Below are 11,108 nucleotides of genomic sequence, written 5' to 3'. Positions count from 1 at the left end.
CAGGCTGCCTGGCTCCAGTCTGTGTTTCACTACCTCACTGGAAAAACGTCATGGAAGGCGTAGCAAGTAAGCTGTGCTTAACTGAAGGATTTGTCCAGGTGGAAAACAGCACGGCCATTCCTTGCAAAATCAAGACCAGAAAATACGTGCCTAATTAAGAGTTTTGTTCCTCCCTTTGCCCACCATCCTCATTAAAACCGGGACAGATTTCACAAGTGCACAGAGTAAAGACTGAGGTAGGTGAGAGGAGGAAGCTAATTTCCGGCTCAAGAGTGGCGGAACTGTTTCCATGGAAACAGAATGGGTTCCTAACTAGGAGAGATCTCGCGGTGCTTGAGCCGGAGGAAGTGACGTCACCGCTCGCGAGGCCCTCAGGTGGATCGCCGCGGCCCCTCCTCCCAGAGCGGCCGACTTTTCCCGCGCGAGCTGCTTCTGCCGCTCTGGCTGCCCAGGGGAAACATGGCGTCTGCCTTGGAGCAGTTCGTGAACAGTGTCCGACAGCTCTCAGCTCAAGGTGAGGTTCTGGGCCGCCGGGCTGGGCCTGGGCCGGTAGCGGGGAGGGGCCTGCATCTCCAGGTGCCAGCGCGGACGGCTGGGACCGCCCTCTTAGTTCCGAGCCTCTTCTCCGCGGCTGGGCTCGGGATTACGGCACATTGATCAGGGCGGGATCGAGTGCGGCTGAGTTGAGCCTCCCCCTTGTTCTCTCGGGCTCCGTTGTCCCCGCCCGGAGTCTCTCCTCCCTTGGGCTACCGGGAACCCCCTCCCCCCGGCCCGGGCCCCTTCCACGGGGTGCTTTGCTTGACAGTTTGGGGGCGTGACTTCCGCCGGACTATTTCCCGAGCGGCCATTGGCCCCTTCCGCCTCCCATGCCTTTGGTGATTGGCACACCGCCCTGTCAGTCCCGCCGCCGCTCGGCCACCTCCAGACTAGGCCGCTGGGAGCGGGCAGGAGGCTGGCTAGTCTTTTCTGGGCGCCTTGGCTCCGAGGCTCGCCTTGGCCGGACTCTCCGCTGCCAGCCGGCGCACGGTCGGGAACCTCTGCGCCTATTTTGGTCCTACAGAATGCCCAGGGAGCTCTCGCCCTTAGGACTCCATTTCTAGGAGTAGAATTGTTACCATGGTGGTTTTGCCCTTTTCTTGTTTGGTTCATTCATCTCATCTGAATATACAGAATTCTGGACTCGGAATTTAGAGTAATTAGTTGCTGGCCGTGAAGGCCTCTTTAACTATCCTGTGCTTCAATTTCTTCATCTGCAAAATTAAAAAAAAAAGGTCCCTACTTTATGGAGTTGTGAGGATTGAATGAGAGAAACCATGTAAAAGCACTTGAACAGTGCCTGTCACATGGGGTGCAATAAATAGTTACCATTTATTGTTAACGTCCATTAATTGTAAAGTTCTGGGAGCTGTGTGACCCTGGACAAGTCACCTTTAATCTCTTGAGTCTCTCTTATCTTTGTTTGTAAAAATGGGGGGTTGCTGTATATCTCACTGTTGTAAGGCTTAAATGATCTAGTATGCAGCCGTGCTTAATAAATAATAGTTTTCCCTCTTTTTCCTTATTATTGATAGAAATTAGGTTCACAGGGCACATACTTGCATTTTCTGTGAATGAAGAAACCATTAATTTGTTCATTTATGCCACAGTTTCTACTTCTGGGATGTAGTGTGGTTAGAAGATTCAGGTTGGAATCCTGTCTCAGTCACTTCTTGTGTGAGCCGCTTAATTTGTCGGGACCAGTTTTTCTCATTTGCAAAACAACTTAGGCTGTGTACCTGCTCTGTATAGCAAGACACTGCTTTAGGAACAGTCTGCTAGGCACAGATAAATGATAACTTTCACTGCATAGTAAATATTTATGAGTTTCTCTTTACTCTCTCTCTCTCTCTTTTTTTTTTTTCCTATTTTTGAGACAGAGTCTTGCTCTGTTGCCCTGGCTAGAGTGCAGTGGTGTCATCATAGCTCACTGCAACCTCCAACTCCTGGGCTCAGGTGATCCTCCTGCCTCAGCCTCCCAGGTAGCTGGGACTACAGATGTGCACCACCACACCTGGCTGATTTTTAAATTTTTTGTAGAGATGGGATCTTTATCTTGCTGAGGCTGGTTTCCACCTCCTGGCCTCAAGCAATCCTCCCGCCTCAGCCTCCCAAAGTGCCAGGATTACAGGCCTGAGCCACCATGCCTCTCCTGTTTTCTCTACTCTTATTCAGAATTTTCTAACATAAACCTTAAGTGAAGGAAATATTATAATTTCCAGCTTTCTTTGATTAGAGGGAATTTCACTGGCCACATCTCTGGTTGGGCTCATGCCATATGCACCCAATGATACTTTAACATACTTTTGATTCTCCTGATGGCCCTGTACTAGTTAATTAATGATTTCATAGTGACCCAACTTTTAAGTCTCAACTACGTGTTGGTTATTTAATTGGGGGGGGGGGAACTAATGGATTGAAATGTTTATTTCTGGGTATTTCAAATTATTGTTAATGTATTTAGAGTGATGCATTTAAAAAGGGCAAATTATTCAACTGGAAGAAGCTACTTCATACCTATGGATGAGATCTATCATAAAATGATGGTGAGTTGGTATTTCCCAATTCAACCTGTGTTATCTTGAGAGATGATACTTAATAAGATCACAGCTGTTTGTTTATTCCTGTTTCATAATGCATGTAACAATAACAAGATAGTTCCTTTGTAAAACTGGTGAAATTTAAGTGTTATAGAAGCCTCAAAAATTAAATTTTCAAAGGACTACAGTCACTTGTATTTTAAGCTGTAATTAGTATTTTATATTCTTTTTTTGATTGATTTTTTTTAACTTCAGAATATTACGGAGGTACAAATGTTTTTGTTACGTGCATGGCTTTTATAATGCTTAAGTCAGGGCTATTAGTGTGCCCATCACCTGAATAGTGTTCACTGTACCAGTTAGGTAAGTTTTTGCCCCTTCCCTCTCCTCCTTCCCCCCCCCCTTCTTCTTCTTCTTCTTCTTCTTTTTTTTTTTTTTTGGGACAGAGTCTTGCTGCACTGTCACCCCAGCTAGAGGGCTAGAGTACAATGGCATCATCATAACTCACTGCAACCTCCAACTCCTGGGCTGAAGTGATCCTCCTGCCTCAGCCTCCAAATTAGCTGGGACTATGGGCCTGTGCCACCGTGCCTGGCTAATTTTTTCTGTTTTTGGTAGACATGGGGTCTCACTCTTGCTCAGGCTGGTCTCAAACTCCTGACCTCAAGCGATCTCCTCCCTTGGCCTCCCAGAGTGCTCTTATAGCAGCACTCTCAGCACTTTTGGCAGCAGGGACCAGTTTCACGGAAGACAATTTTTCCACGGATGGGGGTTGGGGAATTTGTTTCGGCATGATTCAAGCACCTTACATTTATTGTGCAGTCGAATCTCTCTGCTAATGGTAATCTGTACTTGCAGCTGCTCCCCAGCACTAGCATCACCTCCTCAGCTCCACTTCAGATCAGGCATCAGATTCTTGTAAGGAGCACACAACCTAGATCCCTCGCATGCGCAGTTTACAGTGGGGTTTGTGCTCCTGTGAAAATCTAATGCTGCTGCTAATCTGACAGGAGGCGGAGCTTCTGTGGCGATGCGAGTGATGGGGAGCCACTGTAAGTACAGATGAAGCTTCACTCGCTCACCTGCTCGACGATCATCGCTGCTCACCTACTACTGTGTGGCCTGGTTCCTAACAGGCCATAGACGAGTACTGGTCTGGTCCAGGCCCGGGGGTTTGGGGACCGTAGTATTATAGGATTATAGACATGAGCCACTGTGCCCGGCCCCTCCCCCCTTCTTGATTTCCAATCATTTTCACTTTTCTCCGTGCCCATTAATTAGTTCCAAATTATTAGAGAGTACATGTGGTGTTTGTTTTTTCATGCCTCAGATACTTCAGTTAGGATAGTGGTCTCCAGTCCATCCAAATTGCTGCAAAAATACATTAATTCATTTCTTTTTATGGCTGAGTAGTACTCCATGGTATAAATATACACCACATTTTGTTAATCCATTCATGAATTGATGGACATTTAGGTTGATTCCACATCTTTGCAATTATGAATTGTATTGTAATAAACTTTCAAGTGCAGATGTCTTTTGATAAAAATGACTTCTTTTCCTTTGTGTTCTTTTAATATGGAAAAAATTATGCAATTACTGTATAGAAATATAGAAGGAGGAAACTTGAGGTTAATGCCCATGGACTTACATGTACCCACCCACCCCCACCAGAAAGACAGAGTGTGGCCATGGTATCTGTCTGTCATCAGAATAGCCATCAAAATCAATGAGTCTACTTTAAGTTACTAATTCAGGCCTAATTAGATTTTATACCTTAGTTATTAAAATGCAGCATTGTGATATAGGGGAAAGATAGATCCATTAGGAGATCAATTCAACAAGCTCTGGCTGATTGACTGCTAAGCAAGCACTGTATTCTGAAGCTGGAGAAACAGTCACTCCATCTGAGTATACTTTGAATTACGTGACTACCACAATTGCATGCCATGCAAAAAGGGCCCAGAGAAGGCAGATATCCAGCTTAGTCATGGAGAAGGGTCCAGAGAAGACCCAAGCTGATTGTTGATTGATAAGTCTGAGTCAGCTAGTGGAGGATGTGGGGCAGAGGGATCGAGAACAGCATGTGTATAAGCATAAAGAGGAGAATGGTGGTTTTTTGAGCTTAGTGTTACCAGAGTATGTGTGTGAGGGGAAGTAGCAGGAGGGGAGACTGGAGAGGTTGCAGGGAGCAGTTACTGAAGGGCCTCAGTAAGCCAGGCTGAGGCATTTGGACTAATTTGAGTGGATTTGCATTTTAGAAGGATCGGTTAGTACCAATATGGAGTATGGGTTGGAGAAGAGAATGATGAAAGTAGGCAGACTACTTAGAAGATTTGTAATGTAGTCCAGGCAAGAAATGATGATCTAAATTAAGGCAAGGAGGGGAGAGAGAAAGAAATGGAGCTGAGAGACTTAGGAAGCAAGATTAAATCATATTTGTTGACCTTTTGTATGCAGAGAAGGAGATGAGGAGGAGGTGGTGATAGTAACATGTACATTTCTGGTTTGGGATACTGGAAAAGGGAATGGAGGAAAAGGAGAAACTTTCAGGGCCCATAGGAAAATGGGAGCTCTGGTGTAATCTCTAATAGTTCTGAGGCCACAGGCAGGTTGTTTCACTCCTCTGGTCCTTCTGGGTCCTCATCTGAGATGAAGGAGATAAAAGTTACCATCTTTAGCCATTTTAGGCTCTGAAGTACAAAGTCCGTGGTTAGAATTACTTTAGTTTGGTTAGTGCTATAACTGAATGATAGTGTTTATGTTTTCTAGGCCAAATGACACAGCTTTGTGAACTGATCAACAAGAGTGGGGAACTCCTTGCAAAGAACTTATCCCATCTGGACACTGTGCTTGGGGCTCTGGATGTACAAGAGCACTCCTTGGGCGTCCTTGCTGTCTTGTAAGGGGCATCTTCTTTTATAGTTTTGTGCTTGTTAAAACTGAACACTCTGCACTTTCTGGCTTTATTTATTTATTTATTTAGATGTAGAAAGTAAACTATGTAAAACATTGAGCTCTTTTGCAAAACTAAAGTCATATAGTAGTTACGTTTTACTCATTTCAACTAATTGCTTACTATATTTTGTTCAGTTTTAGCATTTTTAAACTCTTGTTCATGTTTATACAAATTTTGAAAATTTGTTTTTCAAAACGAATAGCCATCTCAATTGTGGGCACTGTAGTTTACATTTATTTGAATACTTTTATTATTGTAATCCATGCGATTGTCCATATTTTCTAAGGTGGAAAATAGGAAGAGTGATGGAATAGGACGTGGTGGAATACAGTGAAGGAAAATGTCAATGATCCAAAGCAACATTGTTTAGAATTCCCTTCAAACAAATTTAAGTTGTTTAAGGCCAAATAAAATAGGCCTTATTTTAATTGGGGTTCCTTGTAACTCTGTGTCCTTGACAGTAGAATTTTTTCTCTCTTTATGTTTTAGTATTATAAATTGGAATAGTGTCGTTGTCATGAAATTTGAAATAATATAAATAAACTGAGAAGAAATTGACCTTAAGTGAGGGTCTGGCTTCACTCATGCTGGGATTCCTGAGACAAAGATATGTGTCAGGAGCAGAGTTTAAAGAAGAAACTTTGTCAGAATGAAAGGATCTAGAGCTGTATGCTGCAATATGGTAGCCACTAGCCATCTGCACCTATTTATATTAAAATTTAAGTTAAAGATTTAGGTGCACTTGCCACATTTCAAGAACTCAGTAGCCACATGTCCATGTCTTGGACAGCACAGATATAGGACATTTCCACCATTGTAGACAGTTCTTAGCAGTGCTGGTAAAGATTTCTCCTGTCTGTGTTTCTTATGTATGTGAGAGAGCAGATAGCATGCATGTTTTATATACATAAACTTACATGTATATACATGTCAAGTGAGGTAATGTTCATGACAGTATTTTGAAGCTCTAAGGTGTTTTATCATTGTATACTATATCAGTTAGGTAATGTATGGAATACCCTGAGCTTGTGGCTGACTAACCTGGGTTTGAATCTACATTCTTCCAATTACAAAATGTGGGGCCTTGAGCTTCATATTTTTATTTATTAAATGGAAATCACAATACCTTACTGACCTATTGTGAACCTCGAATGAAATTGTTTCTGACGTGTTTTGATAATTGCAAAGTTATAATAGATGTTAGGTGACATTGTTAAGTCAAATAATGCTATAAAGATGGAAGTAGACAAACTGAAGGATGTAGGAGAAATTGTGATTGGGTAATAATATCATCCATTTCATTTTTCTTGAAACTAGTTTCAATAGTTCTTTTTTTTTTTTTTTTTTTAAAGAAGAACTTGAAGTTTACTTATAAGCAATGCCCTAGTGGTGGTAGCATATATGATTTCTCCCCTAAAATCTCTAACACCCTCTCAGAGTGTTTCTCATGGCAGCTGATGGGTGGTACCACTGCTGAGTTACTTGGGTTGGATCGTCTGAGTCCTCCCTCTTCCTGCTCCCACACTCATCCTGCCCTGCCTATCAGCTAGTTCTGCAGACTTTCTCCTAGGTAGGCCACACAGCTGGCAGCAGCATCGTTAGTCTGAGCCACTGTCACAGCCTCCAGCCAGCGCATAACTCTCATTCCTGGCCCCCCTCAGTACATTCTTAGGGCAGGAAAAGCAACAACTGATTTTTTAAATGAGTAAATAGTCCTGACCACATTGGAGCTCAAAAGAAGAAAAACTTTTTTGGTTAAAAGTTTATATTCACCTCCTTTACATGTATTAAACAACTTTATATTTGGCCTCATTTAAAAGAGTTTTTGATTTTTAAAGTTGTTCATTGTTAATCATCACTTTGTTAACCTCTGTTTGTGTCTGTGTTCTGAATCTTTTTTTTTAAAGAGATGGGAGTCTTGCTTTGTCACCCAGGCTGGAGTGCAGTGGTGTGATCATAGCTCACTATAACCTTGAACTTGTGGGCTTAAGTGATACTCCTGGCTCAGCCTTCCAATTAGCTAGGACTACAAGTACACACCATCATGCCCAGCTAATTTTTTATTTTTTGTAGAGGCAGGGTCTCGCTCTGTTGCCTTGGTTGATCTTGAACTCCTGGCCTCAATTGATCCTCCCATCTCAGCCTCCCAAAGTGCTAGGATTACAGGCATGAGCCACCGTGCCCTATGTTCTGTATCTTGATTGTGCAGAAGAACCAGGCCAGGAGAAAATCTCATGGATTCTGGTTCTTCATTTTTAAAAATACTGTTACTCATTTAATTTCATAGAGTATTGTAGGCAGGATGGACTTCTTGTATGAGTTGCTTCTACATTTTATCCCATGAAATATCAGGGTCATTCAATTCTTTTCTCCTTATTCTAGGTTTGTGAAGTTTTCTATGCCCAGTGTTCCTGACTTCGAAACATTATTCTCACAGGTTCAACTCTTCATCAGTACTTGTAATGGGGAGCACATTCGATATGCAACAGACACTTGTAAGCTAAATAACATTTTATTTTCCATCGAGTATGTTTTGACTTTGTAGTTACTTATATTTTCAATATTTTGTTATTGTTATATCTAGTTGCTGGGCTTTGCCATCAGCTAACAAATGCACTTGTGGAAAGAAAACAGGTAAGATATAACATTTAAGTATTCGTAATTCTATTATAACATGTATCTAACTTACGCAATGAACTAATTTGTTGATTCCAGGTTAGTACTAAGTGTCCCAACACTGAGATATATGTGGTCACTTGAGCACTCAAAGCCTTTGCTATAAGGACAGCTAGCCTCTCTGTCAAGTGAGTGACTCAGGCACAGGGAGATGTGCCTCAAGGGAAGCTACTAGTGGTGGTAGTGGTTGGTTTTAGAACTACCAGTCTAGGCCTCTTTATGTTGTAACATGGTTTTCTGTTAATTTTTTTTTCTGTTAACTTTTAATTATGACATAATTTTAACCTTATAAAAGAGCTGCAAGGATAATATAAAGAATTCTCATATCTTCTTCACCCAGAGTCTCCAAATGTTAACACTTATAATATCACACTTACTTATTCTTTCTCTTTCTCTCTTTTTTTCTGAGCCACTGAAAGTAAATTACAGATACGCTGTCCCTTATCCCTAAATAGTTCAATAGGTCGTTACTAAAAAATTCTCTTACATGCCATAGCATAATGACCATCAGCATCAAGAAGAGAACACTGAGAAAATTCTCCAAGGCTGTAGGCTCTCTTTAGATTTGCCAGCTGTTCAGCCAAGTTTGTTACAGCAAAATAAAACCTTAGATCATGAGTTGCATTACATTGCTGCATTCTTTAGTCTCCTCTAATCTGAAACAATTCTTCAGTCCTTATCTTTTGTGATGTTGACAAAAGTTATACTTTGGGTGTTTCTTTTTGATTTGAAATTGAACTTTAAGATTAGTGGTTTGAAGGAAGCTGAAAACAGAAACAACCAGTTAGTATTTTGTAGGAGTACTAAACAAACTGTTTGAAAGTGATGGTAAAAAACAATTAACAAGTCTTTGTTGAAAAAGCTATATAAATTATTCAGGTATTTTACAGTCTCCTCTTCTGTCCAGAAACTGATTGTGCCTCACTTGACATTCAGTCTTATTATTTATAATCAGGGCAGGAAACAATTTGTTTGTAACTTGCGGTATTAGTTTCAATAGTAGTTTACTACCAGGTAAGGACTAGACTGCTTTATGGGAAAATGCCAACACCCCCTTTGCACAATTAAGTTTCCAAAGTACAAGCTCTCATCTGTTGTAAAAGATTTGGAAAATTTTCATTTGTTTAAATGTAAATATGATGAACTTTTGAGAAAGTAATATTGTTTTTGATTATTGATCTTGTAAGAAAAAAAGTTTATGATTTTTAAAATGGTGCTGAATTACCTAAAAATTCCAAGAAACAGCTTAAGAAAATGTTTTCTGACCAAATAGGGACAGAGATCTCCTGAAAGAGTATGGAAACCTCATATTGCTATTTAAAGGAACCTATCAATTAGTGTTATTTTTTATTTGTAAGTGACAACATAAGATCCAATGTGCTGCCATCTTTGAGAACTTATCTGAAAGAGATGTCATTTCTGACAGCCCCTGCGAGGAATTGGCATCCTTAAGCAAGCCATAGACAAGATGCAGATGAATACAAACCAGCTGACCTCCATACATGCTGATCTCTGCCAGGTAAGCAGCCAAAGTATGATTCATGCCAAGTCAGAGGTGTAAGGTTGTTTATGGGCTTGCTCAACATTGGATTAGATAAGTGAAGGCAATTTGGTGTATATTGTACTATGTTGTAGAAGTTGCAATAGGCAGGTACATCTGTTATATCCAGAAAGTGCTGGATGCAAACTATGGGATGAGGCTCAGCTAGTAAGGTTGTGATAGGGTAATTAATGGTTGTATCATTAAAGAAAAAAAATTCAAGTCTTTTTTATTTAAAGAAATGGTGGAACCTAAGAATAAACACAGGTAACTTCTTACACCTTAAAATGTTATTAATTTAGTTATCTTAAGATGTTTAAAGTCCAGAAGGCGAAAGGGAGGGTATATAGGGAAGTCTTCCTACCACTCTGTTTGCTTTGCCGTCCATTTCTTCTCTCCAAGGGAAACTAGTATTAATAGTTTCTTGTGTATCCTTCCAAAAATATTTCATATACATACAAGCAAATATGAATATATATTTTCTAATTTTTTATACGAATTTTAATTTATGCAAACTTTTATGTGTACCTTGCTTTTTTTCTATTTAATATATCTTGGAGATTATTCTATAGCAGTTCTTTAAGTTTCAGAGTATTCTATAATACGGGCATACCATAGTTGAACAATTTACATTGTTTCTTTAATGAATAACATGGTATGTGGATTATTTCAGACACATGTTCCAGTTTGCATGAAGATGTACTTTTTTTTTTAATCTTTTAAAAATTTTTTGTGATTGAGGTATAAAGTACATATAGTAAAGTACTAAAGTGTACAGCTTGATGAGTTTATACATAAGTCTACACCATGTCACCATTGTCTAGATAACTATTCTAAGTGCTTCCTTTCTTGAGTTGCACAAGGCAAGTGAACTATACTTGTCTAAAGGATTCAAAAACAGAAAAAGATTAGTTTAAGAAAAGACTTCTATTTTTATCATGCCATGCTGGTCTATTTGTATTCTACCAGTTCAATGGAGAGAAAAAGGACACACATTAACAGATGGGTGGGTTAAGTGATAACTGAGCTTTGTCTGTGGAAGTCTGTTTATTCTCAATTCATCCACCTTATAGCGGGCTGATTTTTAATAAAGAAATGCTGTTTTATTGTGTGTGGTTAAGAAAATAGAGTAGATTCCTTTCTCCTTGGGGTAAAAAGAGGGAAGACAAGAAAATGGAGTAGAGGTTGAGAATTCCTAATCTAAAATCTGAAATGCTCTAAAATTTGAAACTTTCTGAGTGATGACATGACCCCCAAAGGAAATGCTCATTGGAGCATTTTGGATTTTAGGTTTTTGGATTAGGGATGCTCAACTGGTATGTATTCTGCAGATATTCCAAAATCCAAAACACTTCTG

At 40.3% G+C, this 11,108-nt stretch overlaps 1 protein-coding gene across 1 annotated transcript in view; it reads left to right on the top strand.

Annotated features, from left to right (window-relative positions):
* The first annotated feature begins 343 nt into the window (after positions 1-343).
* The window catches only part of COPS3 (COP9 signalosome subunit 3), a 30,708-nt gene continuing 19,943 nt past the window's right edge, over positions 344-11,108 (top strand). The window contains exons 1-5 of the mRNA XM_045526848.1: positions 344-514; positions 5,349-5,478; positions 7,918-8,030; positions 8,120-8,169; positions 9,638-9,730. Coding sequence (XP_045382804.1) covers positions 460-514; positions 5,349-5,478; positions 7,918-8,030; positions 8,120-8,169; positions 9,638-9,730 — 441 coding nt within the window. The 5' untranslated portion in view covers positions 344-459. The remainder of the gene's footprint in view (positions 515-5,348; positions 5,479-7,917; positions 8,031-8,119; positions 8,170-9,637; positions 9,731-11,108) is intronic.

The sequence above is a fragment of the Lemur catta genome, chromosome 15 (assembly GCF_020740605.2).
Source record: "Lemur catta isolate mLemCat1 chromosome 15, mLemCat1.pri, whole genome shotgun sequence".
Classification (NCBI taxonomy): Eukaryota; Metazoa; Chordata; class Mammalia; order Primates; family Lemuridae; genus Lemur; species Lemur catta.
Note: the sequence above shows the minus strand (reverse complement) of the source record. Positions and strands in the feature narration are given on the sequence as shown.